A 19,921-nucleotide genomic window follows, 5' to 3' on the forward strand; every position below is an offset into this window, starting at 1 on the left:
GTGGCGTACAGTTTGTTGTTGTTTAATGGTGGTGGCATAGCGTAACATAGTAGAGTTGATAGTAGAGCAGCAGACAGACGGTGCGCACTGCATGCGGATTGGCTGCGATTCTAAACTATCTGCAACAACAATACAGCAATAAAAAGTCTCATTATGATTGAGCTACATACAGCACGTACATAAATTCATATGGTTTCCATATTTCGATAATATGTGAAAGTGTGTTAGTGTTATAATACTAGTTTATTACTGGCGTTGTTTTTGCTCCGATGTTACACTCTAAGAAATAATTTTAAGACCATCATATCGTAATGCGCATTTGGTGAAGCAATCGAAGTGATACTCTTTAAACGTTGAATGAAAACTATATTCACTTTCATCCTAAAAGCTGTTGGTATGTATCCCTCATCATTATAACCTTTAAGCCGGAGTCATTGGTGCCGTATGTCGTATCGCTGTATCCGTATCCCTAACGTAATCAGCTGTTTATCGTTACGACGGTAAACCAAAACCCAATTGGTTGGCTACGATACGGTTACGACTTTAGCGACACCAATAATCGATTGCATTGATTCTCATAAGGTTGGTCGAATCAGTTGTTAAAAGTTTACCGATACGGTTACCGATAAAGCACCAATGTCTCCAGCTTTAATTGGCGCTTACCACCTAGGAGATTTTGGCCGTTACGAGAAAGTTACGCCACCCTGCAAAAATCGTTGGATCGTTTGGTCCACTGGAGTACTTACCATTATAGTCCACTGTAATGGAGCAATGTACCAACTCATGTTTCTACACGAACATATTGTAAGCCGATCATTGCTCGTTTTTAACGATTGTAATCATAACACGATGTTTATTGGATTTTGGGTACTCCATGGATTACTATGATGTAATGCGAAGCTGGAGTATATGGTCTAGTATTGTAGTTAATTTTGGAGCAGTCGGTTGGTCCATAGCAAGTACTCCATACATGCATGCATGGAGTACTTGCGATTTTTGCAGGGCAGTCATCCCTGCTTCGTGATAATCGACGGGAATAGTTAGAACCAAAACAGATCAAGTCTTCCTTTACATACATTCATATGTACATATCTCTCCCAACTAAGTACACTTAAAAATTTTCAAAAAATTCTTGAAAACGAGGAAAAAATAGGAACGTTTTTTTTAACAAGTAATTTTCTCAAAAACTAATATATATTTTCCTTGGTTGTAAGTAGGAATAATTTTCTTAAAAATTGCGAAAAGTGTATAAACAATTTAAACCTATAATGTAACGTGTAACTGTCACGGCCGTGGATTCCTAGTCGAGGTACGCAACTTTACAGTCGAGTATGTAATATTAGCCGTGTTTTTTTACACGCGTATACGTTTCGTTTGCGCGTGAAAAAAGCGCCTATCCTCGCTTAGATAATGCTTAGGAGACCCATCTAGCGGCAATGGTTAAATAACTAACATAACAGCACAGGGTGTACAGAAAAGCGGAGACACAACCCTCTGATGGCCATAGGGTATAACCTATAGCTGAATCAGTTGCGATGAATTGTGGACACACATAGAATACATAGAATTAGTGTAGAGGGTGAAACATAACCACATATTTCAGTTACATCTGAGTATAATGCGTATTGAAATTTAGTAGGACAAATTTTATGCGCAGCAATTTCAGAGGTATATTTAAAGTTTGTCGCTTAGCAGTTCATATAAAGTTTAAGCGTAAACGTATGTATATAGAAGTAAAAAAAACACGGTAATTCACTGCACTAACTCGTACATGTAAATATTGTGAGAAATACTCAATCAAGTATTCTTGATTGAAAAAATTTAAGAAAAACGTATCCTCAAATGAATGAAAGGTCAATACAAAAATAAAAAATTTCGTAGTTGTTAAAATAAAATCAAAAAGTTTAATTGTATAACTATTACGGCTGTAGATTTCTAGTTGAGGTCGTTAACTTTGCGTCGAGTAATTTTATTTACTGAACTAACTCGTATATGTAAATATTGTGAGAAATATCCAATCAATTATTCCTGATTCAAAATAATAATAATAAAGAAAAACTTTTCCTCAAATTAAATAAAGTTTTATACAAAAATGAGAAATTTTTACTCATTACATTGAAGTTTTCTCAATTTAGTGAAAATTTGTTTAGGAAATATTTTTCTCATTTTAGGTGAGTAGTTTTTTGAGTGATGCAATCAAACACATACAGGTTATCATTGACCACGCGTAAAACTTCGGGAGAAATTATCTCGCGAATTCACTAGAGAACACCTCATCTTCAGATGATTCTGAATCGTACTGAGCTATCCTGAGAGACTTCTAGAACGTGAATTTTTTTCTTTGACGGAAGTCTTGACTTTTCAACTGCATGCTCAGTCCAAAGAGTTTTCAATGCCAGTAGATATTTTTAAGTATATCACAGAGGAAGAGAGTTTAAAATTAATGGTAACTTGAATAAACTGAAAAAAAAAACTGAATATTGTAACGAATTTACTGCAAAAACTCTTATTTGCCTTTTTGCTAAGTTCGAATCACTAAACTGTTGAATAAATAACTCCAATATTGAATAATGGAAAAATGGCCTTTATTAAAGTACTTCACGATAACACTTATACTTTGCTACTCGCTGGCTTAATAACCAAACTGATTGATAACTCAAATGAAACTCTACTATTGGCCGCCAGATCGCGTGCTTAATCAATAACTCATTGATTGCTCAACTCAAACTGAATTACTTTTAACTCGCCTGTGCCGATTTTATAGTTTACGCTGCATACATCTAGGCTCTTCTATTTCCAGAACTTACCAACTATTTCGAGTGTTTATAGTTCTCATATAGTTTCTACTTATTTACAATTTTCTACTTTTCAGCGTCTCTCAGATGTATGTGAGTTTGCAGTTTACAGTCTCTCGCACACACATAGGCGTATAAGTAAATGCATCTGTGTGTGACATCTCTCTGGGCTGCCTTATATATGTGTATACTTGATTTGATTATTGACGTAAATACTGCTTAGCATGGCCTTAGTGATGGTATAGCTTAGTGATGCTAATATCCGTGACAATATTAAACAGATAAAAGCAAAAATTTGTTGTTTATTTCAATAGTATTATTTTCGCTGATGTTTCACACAACTCATTGTAACCAAGAGTTTGGGAGAGTTTTAGCTGTCCCGTACAAAAGCGTTCTTATTTTGAATTTTCCATAATCATAGACGTAAGCCATGGCGGAACTATACTAAGTGGCAGCATGGTGACATACTTACAAACATAAATAAAAGTTCCATGTACTTTGTTTTTGTAAATTCGATGGACTAATGTCAAAACCGTACTGCGCCGGATTTTGATATATCAAATCAAATAAAAAAAAGTACACAATAAGCTGCCCCGTGCTGCGACCTTCCGCCATGCGTAAGCCAAACATCTGTTTTTGTTTGCACATGTACCACACGTCCATAAAACCGTAAACTGAGTATTATTTCTACGGTGTAGGGCGATGGAATGCAAAGTTTTAAATTTATTCCCAGTTCATGTTTCCAATATATTTGTTAGTTAATTTTTAATTCATCGTGTACCCATTGCTACCCCCAGAATCTTTCATATTTTGGATTATTTTATCACCACAAAAATTGCCCAAATGATCGATATGACCAAACCAAATGTGGTTTAAAACTTATATTAGGTACCTACATTAAACTGAAAAAGTCTAAATTTGTATTTAGAAAGAAAAGAAAACTGTGTGGTCGGCTGGCAGGTTATGAACCGACATAAACTATCATGATCAGAGTAAAGTTCCTTAAACACCGAGCTTTGACATCTGTATAACAATATATCTATATCATAGATTGATTTGTATGGGACGGGCAGAGCGCACATCGTGAAAAGTAATTTAATAAATAATTTCGGAAAACTTGCAAGGAATAATGCAATTCGGGAACGTTCCCGAAAAGTTGATTTTGCCACTTTTATGGAAAATGTTATCCTCGGTAGACGTCTAGAAAATATTTAGGTAGGTCCTAGGTCCTAGGTACTATTCATCTAACTCCTCATCAATCTAGGGCGTTGATCAGATAATTAAATAAAAGCGTTGAAAAATCCCAGAAATTTCCTGATGACGTCACGGAGGGGGAATAGGAATTATTTACATACATATGTATGTATATTTATATTTATTTATTGTATATTTATATTTATTCAATACTGTCTATGAAAGAACATTTCTTACAGACTAATAACAATGGTGTAGGTTACAAAATAAAACATACATACTTAAAATAAGAGAGTAAAATATTCAAAAAAGCTTGTTTTCCCATGGAAAAATCAAGGGAAATACTCTGAGATAGAATATTAAATTCGCGCATAGATCTTGCAAGAGGAGCATTACCGGCAAATTTAGTTTCGACTTTTTTCCAGTAAAAAGGATAGGTGACGCGAAGATTTCGCCTTGGAATGTTAAAAGTATTTATATCCAAAGCAGAAAGTTGAAACTGTTTGGTTTTATAGTGAAACCATAAGTATCAGCAAGTCCCTATTTTAAATTTTTCTAGCCCTTTTGCTTTTGTTTTAAAGCTATTTTAGTGATTTTAGACATAATGTACAGCTAGGCTAAACATTTAAAGCGAACAAAACTAATGATGGCAATAGTAGAGCCATGTTTTTCTTACGCGCGTATACGTAAAAAAACGCTTATCCTCGCTTAGATAATGCTTAGGAGACCCATCTAGCGGCAGTGGTTAAATAACTAGCTACAGAACAGGGTGTACCTAAAATCGGAGACACAAGCCTCTGGTGGCCATAATGTATAACATAAAGCTGAATCAGTTGCGATGAATAGTGGGCACGCACCATTTTAAGGGGTGATACAAAGAATTAGTGCAGAGTTGAAACATAGACACATATTTCTTTACATCTGAGTATAATGCGTATTGAAATTTAGTAGTACTAATTTTATGTGCAGCAATTTCAGACCTGTATTTAAAGTTTGACGCTTAGCAGTCCATATAAAGTTTAAGCGTAAACGTCTAAAGATGTAAAAAAAAACACAGCTAATAAGTAGGCCCACAATACAAAGCACCTTACAGACTAACGAACTCTTAAAAATAACAGAATATATGTAACATCAACACAAATGTAGATATGAAAAAAAAATCAACTTAGAGGAAAATAGATGCAAAATTCACAAATTTAGTTGTGAAGCTATCAACGAAAATGAGTTAAAGCTGAAGACATTGGTGCTTTATCGGTAACCGTATCGGTAACCTTTTAACAGCTGATTCGACCAACCGTATGAGAATCAATGCAATCGATTATTGGTGCCGCTAAGGTCGTAACCGTATCGTAGCCAACCAATTGGGTTTTGGTTTACCGTCGTAACGATAAACAGCTGATTACGTTAGGGGTACGGATACAGCGATACGACATACGGCACCAATGACTCCGGCTTAAAAGATAGGGGGGCTTTATAATTATTTCTTGCAGTGTATGACATGTACATACATATGTACATATTTTTACTCTACGTACCTAATAAAATGCTTTGGTGGTGGCGGCACGAGGCACAAATCACAAGACGAGAAAACTAGCTGGGAAATGAGTATTCAAACGGTCAAAGGTTTTGAGAAAAAAATTCAAATAAAATAAAGAGGGTGTCACAACGGCAAAAAAAAAGCGGAAAATCCGAAACGGTAACGAAACACAAGTTCACGTTTGCTTAAGAGCTAGAGAGAGCCGATTAAAATAAAATCTATAGGAATAAGTAGTGTTCCACAGAATAGCACACTAAACCAGTTGGAATTGGCACGTTAAATAGGGTGAAAAATGAAACCTTTTATTTAACATGATTAGAAATGAGCTGCTGCTTATTTCGATTTGTTTTTGGGCCAGTACCTAGCATGTTATTTGTTGCTATAAGTTGTGGCGCTTAAAATGTGTCTATCATACCTCATACCTCTTTATTGCGAGTAAATACGTGAATGCTCTTCATCTTTCTCACTCGCTCTCGTTCCAATTACTTGCGGCAATCAACATTATATATATTTTATTAATTAAATACAGCTGCTGAGCCAAGCCTACAGCAGCCCTCCGCATGCCTCTACCTCTACCCTTGGACAAAAAGGATTTTTACGAATGTTTGCTACATTGTCAAAATTCGGGGTTGTAGTTGTTGTTGACGTTTTTTTGGGTGAAAATGGGTATCATATTTAACATGCATATATCACCCCTCACTTGTTATTTTAGTATTTTTCTTCATATATATGTACGTTTGTATATGAGTCGGATCGCTTTTACGCTCTCAATTCTAATATGAATGCGTGTGTGCGTCGCTGCGCGGTCTCAGCTATTGTCGCTGTTGCCGCCGCGCCGCATCACCGTTGTCGAATCAAATCAAATTGAATCGTATCAACTTCGTTCCTGCATTGCTCGCCATCAACATAGTTGTTTGTCTACTCTGTTCAGTTCGATGCTCTGTAAGTTGTATATATGTATGTACATACCTCGCTCTGTCGTTGTTCCTCAGCTTCGTTATATTGCTGTCCATTCTCATTCGTGTTCGGATCGTTGCTGCTCAAGCAACGGTGTGTATAATTGGTTTTTTCGTTGGCGGGTAATTTACAGTGTTTTGGATGACGAATTCACTTCATGCGTTGATACCAGCGCCGAGTGCTTGTTTTGCGAGGTTTTCAATAACAAAAAATAAAAACAAATGTGCAAATAAATTTTTAAACGAATAATGTGAAATAAGAGTGCGAAGTGAGAAGCATAATAAAATAATATATTGAGTGAAAGAAATATTCAGTAAAACAGCTACATTGCTGAGCACATTTGCTTGAATATAGCGCACAGCCAAGGATTAAAAGGCGAATCTTCGTAGAAAGTGATGTTAATTTACTCTCGAAGAACTAACAGTAATTCATAAAAAAATAATGATAAATTGTTGAAATGATATTAACGGGAAAATTGAAAACAAACAGGTGATCAAACAAACAAAAAACAACAATAATGCAAGTAGCTCCAACAAAATAAACTGATAACAGTGGATTAAGTAACTCAATATATGAAATATATGTATGTATATACATATGTATGTATATGTACATGAATAGGATGATGATGGTCTAATTTCATACTTGTAAGTTGATTTGTTAGAGGGGCTCAGTAAATATACCTATGTACATACATATGTACATTGCTTAAATGTAAACAAGTACCTATAATAAAAAATCATCTCGATTTAAAAAATAGAAAACAAACCACTCTTGTATTACCGTCGCCGCGCCAGACAATTCTAACGCACGCCGCCCCTGTACACGCACCAGCACTGCACTCGATCAACGACGCTGAGCCTGATGTTTACGTCGCCGCGCAGTTTAATAATCATGATCCGTATAATGGATATGTAACGGTTATCATATTGTGCAGTCGTTTAATATTGCATTGTTATTGTAACAAGTGAAGTACATGGCATGTGGCCTATTCGCAAGCGCCTGAACGAACATTTCTTTTTAACTTCATAAAATAAAAGAAATTGACATCAGGTGTTGATAATCTGATATCGTGATATCACCTAGAGGTTTTATTAAATAACCGCAAAAGAAATAGTGGAAAAAATCGCATGAACAAAAAAAAAAATATTTTTAAATTAAAAAGTTGAAATTCCTTAATCAACTTCATACTGGCAATAACTATCGTAATGTGCGTCTATGTTTGTATAACGGCATATTTTGAATGTGTCTTATTATTGTGCAAAAACTAATCGTAGAAAAGTGAAATTTGTTATAATATTCGACAAATAATTTAACGAGAAAAGCAATTCATTTACTAAATGCAATTGTATAATATGGATTGTACTGGCCGTCGTTCAAATCAAACTGAACATGACTCGGATTTAGGTGACGATTTGGTAAGTTGGGTTTTATCTAACCTGTCAGATCGATTTCTGTCGAATAAAAAATTAAATATCTAGTATTTTACTGATGTACTACTTTTATCGAGAAAGTGAAAACCACCCATTTTCGAATTACCAAAGCTAAACGGCCAGCAATTAACCCTATCAAGTAGTACCAAATATTTGGGACTAACAATCGATTTTAAACTCAACTAAAAAGCTTGCATCGAGGAGCGGCCACGGAAGGCCTGTTTCCGCTGTCTACGCTTGTAAGGCGATGTTAGGTAAGAAATTGGGCCTTAGGCCAAAGATGGTGGTACCAGTGCTGACGTATGGCTCTATAGTATGGTGGGCAGCTCTTAATAAGAACTACAATTTCACCAATTTACAGAAATTTTAGCGCACTTCGTGCGTTGATGCCACGGAAGCCTGTCGCACCTGCCCCACGCTTTAGACCTCATCTTAAATCTGATTTCGATAGACATGCTTATTAAGCTGGGTTGATTTGCATGGACAAAAGTTAATCCATATCGCGCCATCGATTTTTCGATAGGTTTTGGGTGGGCGCAGGAAAAAAAGTTCCACTAAGCATACCCAAAAAAATAATTTTCGAGCCAGCAAAATTTGAGTTTTTTGACTTTTTTTTCTTTGATTTTTAAGGTTTTTGAAAATTTTCATGTATACCCTGTCCGACTCAAAATTGTCCGCTAAAAACTTTGGCGATAACAGTTTTTTGAAAAAAAAAAAAATATTTTTTGGGTTTTTAGGAGTGTTTTGGTGAAAAAAATTTATTTTTAGTTATTTAACCACTGCCGCTAGAAGGGTCTCCCGGCCTTAACAGCTGCGAAATTATCCATGATAGTATCAAAATCCAACTGTCTCGCTGTTGTTGCTTCAATACAGAGCATGCCAAGTCCTGTTCTTGACAAGATCGATGGAAGTTCTTTATCCTTGCAAGAACACTGAAGGAACGTTTAGCAGTTACCGTTACAGTAGCTACATGTATGGTGCAAAAAATACGTAGAGCAACACAAATGTTAGGAAAAATTGTAGCTGGATTTAGAGCACAGATAACATTCAACAATTCAAATGGTGACAGATTTTCGTAAAAATTTGCTGAGTAAATGTGCTTCAGGTGGATCATTTCATCTCCTAAACTCTCGGAAACGTCTGAATTGTATTTGCTGACAAATTGAACGACATTTTCTCGTATTGAAACCTCATCCATGTATCCAAATTGCCACAAAAAAGAAAAGGTGTTCTTAAAATTTTTCATGACAGTAAATCGTTCGGTAATACCTGCAATAACCGAATCAACTATCACCAAAAAGGTGTTGTTTTCGAAATCAGCCTTGTCGTTGATCGTCTCGTCCTCTCCACATTCATAAAAATGTCTTTTGCGATTCCTTTTTCGAACGTCAGGAAACTTTGGTTAGATTCCCAATCCAGTGGCGACTGTTTTGTATTCGCATAAAATGTTTTCCCATTGATTTCTGATCAGATTTAAATCAGATATCAAAGTTGCTAAGTTTATAACTTCGATATCGATGGTAGTATCCCTGGCTTGCAAAATAATGTTTTTTTCATTAATAACTGTCAAAATTTTGAGCCAAATGGAGGAAAACAAAATACATCCAAACTTGCTGATGTATTACGCCATTAACATCACAATATCGCACACTAACTACAAAAGAGTCATAACTTAAAATTTTTCAAAATCGGTTTCTTTTCATAAACCAATTCACAGTACACATCTCTAACTGCCCCTTAAATTTCGTTGTCGTTATTTTCTTCTTTAACTGGAAAATTACCGTTATGCCAGTTTTGGTGTTGATTGCATCGCTTGCGCTGTATCAACTAATGAGTACTATTTTTAGTTGTGTCAATGTGCTTAAGAACAAGTGAACAGTTTTTTTACGCATAAAGTGTATTATTTTAAATTGTGACTATCTTGTTGCAAAAAAGTTTTAACTTTGTTGTGTATTAATTAAAATTGTGTCTTTTTATACGTAAAGAGTAAGTAAATTTGCTTGTATTATTGTGAAATGTGCCTTTTTTGGTGAAATAATTGTCATATATAATTGTCATAAATAGTCATAATTCAAAATTGCTATATATTTTTTCCGTAAACAAATAATTACAACAAAATTTCGCCAATTCATTCTATAATGAAGGTGTCCTTGTTTGTAAAACTGGATTTCAGTATAACATTACAGACGTTTTCACGTAAACCGTTTTTCTTCTCTTCTGAACATTTACATTTTTCAAGTTGTGACTCTTTTGTAGTTAGTGCGCGATATGTTTCCGCTGTCAAATTTAGCCGAAGTAACTCGTTTAGTGCCTGTTTAAAACGTTGGTTATGATTTGCAAAAGGCTTAACTGGCTCAACTTATAAAATTTGTTGAAATTTAAAATGATTGCTATCTACGAAAGGTGATTAAAGGTGTGGTTTGTTTATTGTCTGTAGGCAAAAAGCTTGGATAGCATTTTGAGATTCCCGGGTCCCTCCAAAGTTGGTTGAATTGTTCTGTATTCGACTGATTTTACCATTTTTTTCTTTCAATGTATGCCAAACCATTAAACTTTATCCAAGCTCCAATACTATTAGCTTACCAGGAAAAATATAGTTTTTCTAGATCTGTACTTTTTCCGCACTTGTACCACTGTGCGACCCTGTATGTACGTACAGTCAGTGTCAAAAGAAAGTATACATACGTCTAATGTAACAACATTAGCTCTACTTAAGGGTTTTCCGGGCGACACAATGGACAATTTTATATTTTTTGCAAATGATACGTAATTCTATTCAATTTAATGGAAAAGTAAAAACAAAGCTCTAACAACAAAAAGTCTATGGACGAAAAACCGGAAATACTTCATATGTTGTGTCAAAAGAAAGTGTACAAATTGGGGTTCATGTGTTTGCAAGGAAAGAAGCCGTTACAGCCGTAACACAGACGCCGGCTCTACATGGCAGGCGACTTAAATGAACTATTTGAAGTGTTTGGGTAGTCGCGATCTTTAGTTATATTGGAAATGAAAAAAGCCACTATCGAGATTGGCGAACCTGTGATAATATATCGTTAGGAAGGAAAAACCTTGCACCGAATTGGAGAAATTAATATAGAATTCACAACACTGCAAGAAATATGATTGACAATGAAAAAATAAGTAAAATTTGAATATAGTTCCAAATTAGGCAGACCACACCGACTAAGTTTTGCTAAAATATGGTCAGTTGTGCGAGATGTTGTGAAAGATCCTTCGCGTCGGGTATTATATGCAAACGGTCTACATGGGCAAGTTCCATGGAGGTCAGGCCTTTCAAGTCGATAGGCCTCGACGGAAACGCCATGCCAATGCTTAAACACCTTGGTGATGAGGGAATAAAACACCTAACACATGTTTTCAACCTGTCACTGGAATCCTTCGTCATTTCCGATAAATGGAAAATGGCGAGGATAATCCCGCTACTAAAGCCTGGCAAACCAGCTAACGAAGGTGAGTCTTATCGACCGATATCACTCCTTTCGGCAGTAGTTAAGAAATTGGAAACCGTTTTGCTCGCTCATTTCATGGCAAATCTTCGCCTAGCCACGCACCAACATGGCTTCCGTAAAATGCACAGCACCATCACCGCGCTCAATGCCATTAAAAGTCAGATTAATTATGGATTAAATCAGCAAAACACCCATCATAGGACGGTGATCGTTGCACTTGACCTGTCAAAAGCTTTTAACACTGTCAATGATGGCACGCTACTCCAAGACATAGAAGGCTCACACCTTCCTGCTTGTCTAAAAAGATGGACCGCTAATTATTTAAGTGGTCGGCAGGCGTCGTTTGAATTTAGGAACGAAATTTCTAAACCTAGAAAAATTAAACAGGGGGTTCCACAGGGTGTTGTCCTTTCCCGGTTCTGTTTAATTTTTACATATCCAAACTCCCTTCCCCACCAGAAGGATTCACAATCATTTCCTATGCTGACGACTGCACGATTATGGTCACAGGACCTGGCCCTTCAGTTGATGTATTTGTTTCTAAAATAAACAGCTATATCTTCGTTCCTTCCAGTTTCTTCACCTGGCGCAACTTGGCATTATCACCGACAAAATCCACGGCCACCCTGTTTACGACGTGGAAGGAACAGATGTCGCAAATATTGGGCGTACGCGTCGATGGTGTCACACAACCGACTGTCAGTTACCCAAAGATCTTAGGGGTAACGTTCGATAATACTCTAACCTTCAAGGCTCATTCCACCGAAATTGTTTCTAAAGTACAAGTTCGCAACAAAATCCTCAAGTCGCTTGCCGGCAGCACATGGGAAAAAGATAAAGAAACATTGCTAACCACGTACAAAGCAATTCGCCGGCCGCTCATGAGCTATCAGTCTGATCGCCTGGTCTTAAAAATACACACTGGAAAAGGCTGGACAGGCCTGTCAAAATGCTGCGATCAGAACTGCCACCGGATGTCTCCTTATGACTCCCCAATACCATCTACATAGTGAGGCCAAAGAGCTCAATATTAAAGAACACACTGAAATGCTAAACAAACAGTTCTTGCTACGATACGGGCAATCCCCGGTTAACTCATATAAGTTCTTGCTTAATTGTCACAAACCAGGACATCCTAGCAAACAAGGGAACATCTACTAAAGCACTATGACGAGATGTGGCACCTGCCAACACAGCCGTTTGATCCAGGCAAGCATAAGCAGGCCCTTAGCCAAATCTACGCGGAATCGGTAAACGCCTTTGTTAGAACGCGCCCGGTGAACCCCGTTATCAATATGCAATATCCCACCCTTGCAGAAGAAGAAAGCACACTACCAAGGGAAACACGAGTAACCCTGGCCCAACTTCGTTCTGGATACTCTAACAGGTTAAACTCTTACTTGTCCAGAATCAACCCCGGCATACCTAATGTATGTCCTACATGTGATGTGTCCCCACATGACACCAACCATCTTTTCAATTGTAATGTTGAATCCACGCCTCCAACACCCATGTCCCTATGGTCTGCCCTTGTTGAAACAGCCAGTTAGAGGATTTTGATGAGAATTTGATAGTGGTAGTGCCCATTGAAGAGGGCGAAGCACTGTTAAACCAACAACAACAACATGGGCAAGTTCCACTCAAAAACCTCCTTATATCCAAAACGGTTAAACTTTCCTAAAAAATAAGACAAACACACATTCTTTTGTACATTTAGCCTTGGCAGGCAAGAAAAAAAAAAAGCAAGAACAAGTAAGGACGTAACTGTCTTCGGTTGTACCGAAGACTTCATACCTTTCATGAATGGGGTTGAACAGTAATCTTATCCCGTTCGTAATCTCCAAATAATCGTATGTATAAGATAAGAAATATATAGTGAACAGATGTACATACCTAAACGATTTTTAAGATAAATATAAAATAAAAAATGGCAAAAAACCCCCTTATCTGAACGATCGGTTGTATGGGATATATATTATATATAGCTCCAATCAAAGTGATTTTTTCATGAAATCTTCTATGACATATTAGAATAAATATCACCAAGTTCACCGTTTTTATATTGGAAATTAAGGGAGAAATTGCCAAAAATCTTTCCATCTGAACGATCGGTTGTATGGGATATATACTATATATAGCTCCGCTCAAAGTGATTTTTTCAGGATATCTTCTATGATATATCAGAATATATATCACCGAGTTTCACGTTTATACTTTCTAAATTACGGCAGGAATGACCAAAATTGTCTTATCTGAATGATCGGTTGTATGGGAGATATATGTTATAATGGTGCGATCCTACCGTATCCGACAAATGCCTAATATAATACAAAAATACATCCTTGTGGCAAATTTCATTGAGATATCTCAAAATTTGAGGGACTAGTTTGCGTTCAAACAGACAGACGGACGGACGGACAGACGGACATGGCTATATCAACTCAGTTCGTCGCCCTGATCAATTCGGTATACTTAATGGTGAGTCTATCTTCTATATTTCTCAACGTTACAAACATCGAACCAAAATTAATATACCATTTCATGTTCAGGAAAGGTATAATAAATAATATGTTGTTTGAAAAAACTAAAAAACTAGGTAAGCTTTTATGGCGAACCACACTTAAAATTAGAAAATAATTTTTAATCACAAATATCGAATAATTTACTCAAAATGAAATTACCTTTCATAAAATTTAAGTTATTAACGTAATAATCAAATTCAAAGTAAAAAGCGTGGGGTGCTTGATTTATTAAATATTACTATTATTATATTTGCAACTATTATGAAAATATAGTAAATTGACCCCACGCCTTTTACTCGAATTTAATTATTGTGTTAATAACTTAAATTTTTTTATGGGTAATTTCATTTTGAGTAAATTCCACCGTCTATTAATGTAACCTAAAATCTTTGTGATTTAAAATTATTTTCTAATTTTCAGTTCGGTTAGCCATAACAACATTTTTTGTAATATTTGTAAGCATTGTTTGAAATTTGAAGCTACTATCTGTTAAAATGGGGCAGAAATTACGAAAAGTACTAAAAAGTACCATTATACACCCTAACCTAGGAAGTTCAGAATTTTGTGTATTTGGTGTTGGTAACGTTGCTATAGCAAATGATCGTGAACAACTTTTGTTAGGTTTTTAATTTTTTCTTTTCATATTTTGTCTTGTTTTGACAATTGGGAGCTTCCATGAGAAAGAGAACCTCAGACCAAAAATTTGTTTTGTATTAAAACTAGCAAACCCTTGCAATAATGACTTTTTTCACTTTTTAAAGTAAAGTATTTGGCCCGCATGTTTTGTAAGGATGAATAAGGTAGTTTTGAAATAGCTGTCAAATTGTTTGTGGTTCTCAATTCAAGTGAATGATAATTGTAGTGAATACAGGAGCTCGTCTTTATTTAATAAAATTTAGTTTTATCTCATATTGGGTAAGTTATTACTATTTTTTGTACAATAAATAAAACAGTATCGGGGTTGTCCCACCCGTGACAAAAAAAACAAAATTTCTTTTTTTCCTTAATTAGTGATGAACCGTTTTTTTTTTTCGTGTTTATTGCCTAAAACTATAATTATATTGCGAATGTATACCACAATTGGAATTTCGCTTTTACAAAGTTATTTAAGAGATATGCAGTAGTGAAATAAGTCCCACCCGTGACAGGTATGGGTGGGACAGATTTTGCTGAAAACTATAGCGTAATAATGCAAGATGAGATTCAGTCTGCATATTGGGCCATATACAGATTACAGTATTTACTACGTATGTATGACTGGCTGAAGGCAAAAGATATTCTTACGTCATTGTTAGTAACGTTTTATGCCACGACATGTATACTGTGTATGCATGCCTAAACAAGATTATCGTGTCACTAAAAAATGAAATTCCCGGACTAAAAACAATTAAAGTATTCTCTGATGGTGCAGCATCACAATTTAAAAACAAGTATACCGTATCGAATCTTTTTGTATGCCTACAGATTTTAATGTGCAGCTAGATGGACTTGGCGCCGTCGTGAAGAGGTCGGTATGGAGTCAAGTACGGCGACGTAAGGCTGCTATAAATAATGCTGTAGATTTCATGTTGACTGCTAGAAAGGTTGTAAAGAATATTGAGACTATGCATTTATCTGAAGAAGAGGTTGAAGCTAACAGAATCATGCTTGACGGAAGATGGAACGATGTACTCGCTACTAACAAGGTTCATTCACAGCATTTCTTCAAAAGATGGATCTTTCTATGGGACTTACATTCAAGTCAAAACTTACTAATCTTAAAGTATTTAAACTTAACGTAAATAATATTTATTCCAACGATGAGGAAAGTTCATGGAACGCGTCCGACTCTGAACCTTTTGCATCTATAATTATAATTTATGGTAAATCATCGACCGAGTCCGATTCTAAACTTTCAGTTCGAACGTGTCCCACCCGTGACACTACAATTTTTAATTATTATTATAAAAGTAGAAACTGAAAATAAGCTATTTTTATGTTATTATATTCCACATATGTCACTGCAAATGGTGATATTTAAATAAAATGAATTACTTTTATAAATTCGCAGAGTTTAACTAATACTTTATGTGACTAAAGAATAGCTTCTTTTTTCTGTCCCACCCGTGACAATTTTTAAAATTACATTTTTTCTAAATGCGTTTTAATTTTACGGTTCTTTTTTTAATTGGTGCATTAACAATTGACTATATATTTCCAAAATCTATATTTAAACTAGGAATAATTTGTAAAATTTATTAAAATCCTTTAACAAACATGCAATTACGCGTAAAAGTGTGCCACCCGTGACGATGGAATACCCCAATTGTTAATTTGCTATTCAAAATTGAAAAAATAAACTACGGTTTTTGTTGTTGCGTATATGCTATGACGTAGCAAATTCATAGCCGTATAGTTTTTTGACGTTTTGTGAATACTACACCAGTTTGCAAATACAATGATGCTAGACCATTTCTTTTATGCTTCTCCTGTAAAATTTTCAATTTGTTGGTTAGCGGCTTTGTGAATTATGCTAAAGATATGTATGTTTGTATTCTATTAGTTAAAGTATAACACTCAGCTGATGATATCGCTTCTGTAGCTAAGCAGCTTTAAATCTCGACGCTTGACAAGCCGCTACCTATCAGCAACTTGGCAAAAAAAATTAACAGGTTTAGCCCAGTTTCATTGGCCCACTTGAGGGCAGTACGCTGCTCCAACGCCCAAGAAAAGAAACAAATACTTTAAACCCTGTTGAAATTTCATACGATTTTTTTATACCTTTCATGAAAATGAAATGGTATATTAATTTCGTCACGAAACCCAAAATTGAAAGTCCTTAAAGGAAAATAGATAGACCCACCATTAAGTATACCGAAATAATCAGAATGAAGAGCTGAGTTGATTTAGCCATGTCCGTCTGTCTGTCTGTCCGTCTGTCTGTTTGTATGCAAACTAGTCCCTCAATTTTCTAGATATCTTGATAAAATTTGGTGAACAGGTGTATTTGGGTGTCCGATTAGACATTTGTCGGAACCGGCCGGATCGGACCACTATAGCATATATCCTCCATACAACCGATTTTTCAGAAAAAGAGGATTTTTGTAATATCTTACTCAATTTAACAGATTGAAGCTTCAAACTTCACCATATACTTTCGTATATTGCACATATTGTTGCCTGAAAAAATTGATGAGATCGGTCGCATATATAGTATATATCCCCACAACCGATTGTTCAGAAAAGAAACTTTTCGTAATTACTGCCCTATTTTAAGAGCTAGAGGCTTCAAATTTCAACGACTGCTTCGTATATAGCATATATTGCTGTCTGAAAAATCATACAGATCGGTGGTATATATAGTATATATAGTATATATATATATATTTTCGCAATTTTAGCCCCATTTTAACAGCTAGAAGCTTCAAATTTCACCGAACGCTTACGTATATGGCATATATTGTTGTCTGAAAAAATCATTGACATCGGTGGTACATATATTATATACCCCATATAAACTGTATTTTTTTGCCCCTTTTTACGGCTAGAAGCTTCAAAATTCAAAACATTTCATCAAATAGTTACGTTTACGTCATATATTGTTGAAATACGTGATTCGTAGTCATAGTTTTTACACGCAGACCACAAAAAACCTGAAACTTTGCATCCTCACACAAAGTACCTACCTATTTTTTTATTTTATATTTATCTTAAAAATCGTTTAGGTGTGTAGATCTGTTCACTAGATATTTCTTATCTTATACATCCGATTATTCGGAGATTACGAACGGGATAAGATTATTGTTCAGCCCCATTCATGAAAGGTATGAAGTCTTCGGCATAGCCGAAGACAGTCACGTCCTTACTTGTTTTTATTTAAGATGTGGGAAATTAGGGATTTTCTTTTAATTTCTGTAGGTAATGATCTTTGATTTAATCGTCTAATTCATTTATTACATTCGTAAATTTAATGAATTTGAGAAATATTCAATAAATTATTTAATTGTGAATAATTTTACATAGTTTATCTGGTATTTACTTGTATTACATATGATTTAAAAAAAAATTTCGTTGGGCCACCCAGAACGCCCTTATTACCTCTACATATTGTTACTTCCGCGTGTGCACACTTTCTTTTGACAGTGACTGTATATGTATGTATGTATGTTTAACAAAATTTCATAATATGTATTGCATAAGCATTCGATCTACTAAAAAATAATTGCTTAATATACAATAAATTTATTCTCGACAGTTATGTGGTAATTTCATTTAAATATAAATTGAAAGTGTACTGAAATAATAATTGAATTATACATACAGACATACCTACATACATTAATAATAATAATATCAATAAACTATAACGACCTTTTTCAGCAAAAGCGTGAATTATAACGATAAATAAATTCAATTAACTTTTCTCATTAATTTCGCGATTTGTTTGTTGGGCAAGTGTTGCCAATAAAAATAAAAAATAAATAATACAGTAGTCGCTCACAAATTGGAACCTTAAGTATATAGAATTTCTAGAAATTAGTATCAACTCTTGCAATATGTACATTGCACGTTTTGAAATTAGAATCAAATTTCTGAGCATATTTTCTTTTTGTGCCACAAAATAGATATAAATAGCGGAACTCCCAATTTAATCATATTACATTCGGTACTTGTTCATATTTCATGGAATTTTTTGTACAGATTTTGTGAGTTGTCGTGTGAAATATGTTTTGTTTTGTTGGGTCTTTTGCAAAATTTCAGCCGAATTGTATAACTCTTCGAACTGGCAAGTTGTATTTGAAAATTTTTAAAACCATATGCATTCAGGTTACAATAGTTTACATTAAGTAACTGATAACCGTTAATTTATTAAACTCTGAGAATAAGATTAAGAAGGTAAAAATCTGTAAAAGTGTAATGGGTCTGAGATTTTACGAAGATATAGACTTTCGAAAGACAAGAAAGCGCCACTTTCATACAATTTAAAAAGCCTCGAGTTTTTTATGGAACTGCGAAAACGATTTTCACCCCAATAAAGATCTCCTTTCGCCTTAACATTCCACCAAATAATCTTTGACAATCAGGCAAATACCTGAGATGATATTCGTGCATATATGCGGGGAATAGAGCAGAATTAAGATTCGTATAGTGGTATCTTACAAAATATCTCAATAAGTATCAAGAAATTTGCCTTAATTTTGATGTAATATTGAAGTTTAATCAATTCCAGTTCATATTTGCTCAAAAAATCATTGAATCGGTTCAAAAATGGCAAAGTTATTATAGCGTATTTGGTAAAATGTCATAGCTACTTTGAGCATATCGATACTTCTAACTAAGAGTTATCTAATTCGAGTCAAATTTTTCACGGCCTACTTGTATACCATTACTTATTATATTGCGCCCGGTAAACTTAATATTCGCAAAAAAAGCATGTATAAAGAACGGCAATATGTATATTTAATAACATGTGATATGTATTCAGAGTTTGGCAAAATTTATTCTAATTACTAAATAAAAATTAAATAATTGTTTTGTCGGTTATTTACGAACATACATAGCTGCTACAACCGCCACTACATCCTTTTCTTTATAATTTGCGTCAGCATTTCCGTCAGATTTTGTTTTAGATTTTACGCCTTTAGCTTCTTCAGGTTTATCTTCGTTAAATTCAATAATTTCCACCGATTTATTTGCACAATTTTTAGCAGTTTCAACATATGCTCCCTTGTCAATCTCTTCGCCAGCCCCTTTGTCAGTCTCTCTAACAGCTTTGTCGTCTACCGAGTGCTTGGATTTTTCGTCATTGCCATTTGCATTATCTTTTTCTTGGTCAGTCTCTTGGCCAACAGCCTCTTTAATGTGATCGAAATCCATTTTTTTAAATCCCAATAGCTCTGGAATGGTGAATCCTTTCAATGACATTTATTTACAAGTGACGTACTCATTAGATCCCTGTTTTATTAAATTTTTTATAAATGGTTTGGCGGATTCAAATTTATCAGTTGAGGGAAATTTGTTTTTCATCCGTGAT

At 35.0% G+C, this 19,921-nt stretch overlaps 1 protein-coding gene across 2 annotated transcripts in view; it reads left to right on the forward strand.

Annotated features, from left to right (window-relative positions):
* Nucleotides 1-6,529: 6,529 nt before the first annotated feature.
* The window catches only part of retn (retained), a 196,824-nt gene continuing 183,432 nt past the window's right edge, over nt 6,530-19,921 (forward strand). The window contains exon 1 of one of the 2 annotated variants that reach the window (XM_067776303.1): nt 6,530-7,901. In XM_067776303.1, the coding sequence (XP_067632404.1) occupies nt 7,824-7,901 (78 nt within the window). In that variant the 5' untranslated portion in view covers nt 6,530-7,823. The remainder of the gene's footprint in view (nt 7,902-19,921) is intronic. The other variant, XM_067776302.1, reaches the window with a different exon arrangement.

The sequence above is a fragment of the Eurosta solidaginis genome, chromosome 3, assembly GCF_040869045.1.
Source record: "Eurosta solidaginis isolate ZX-2024a chromosome 3, ASM4086904v1, whole genome shotgun sequence".
Classification (NCBI taxonomy): Eukaryota; Metazoa; Arthropoda; class Insecta; order Diptera; family Tephritidae; genus Eurosta; species Eurosta solidaginis.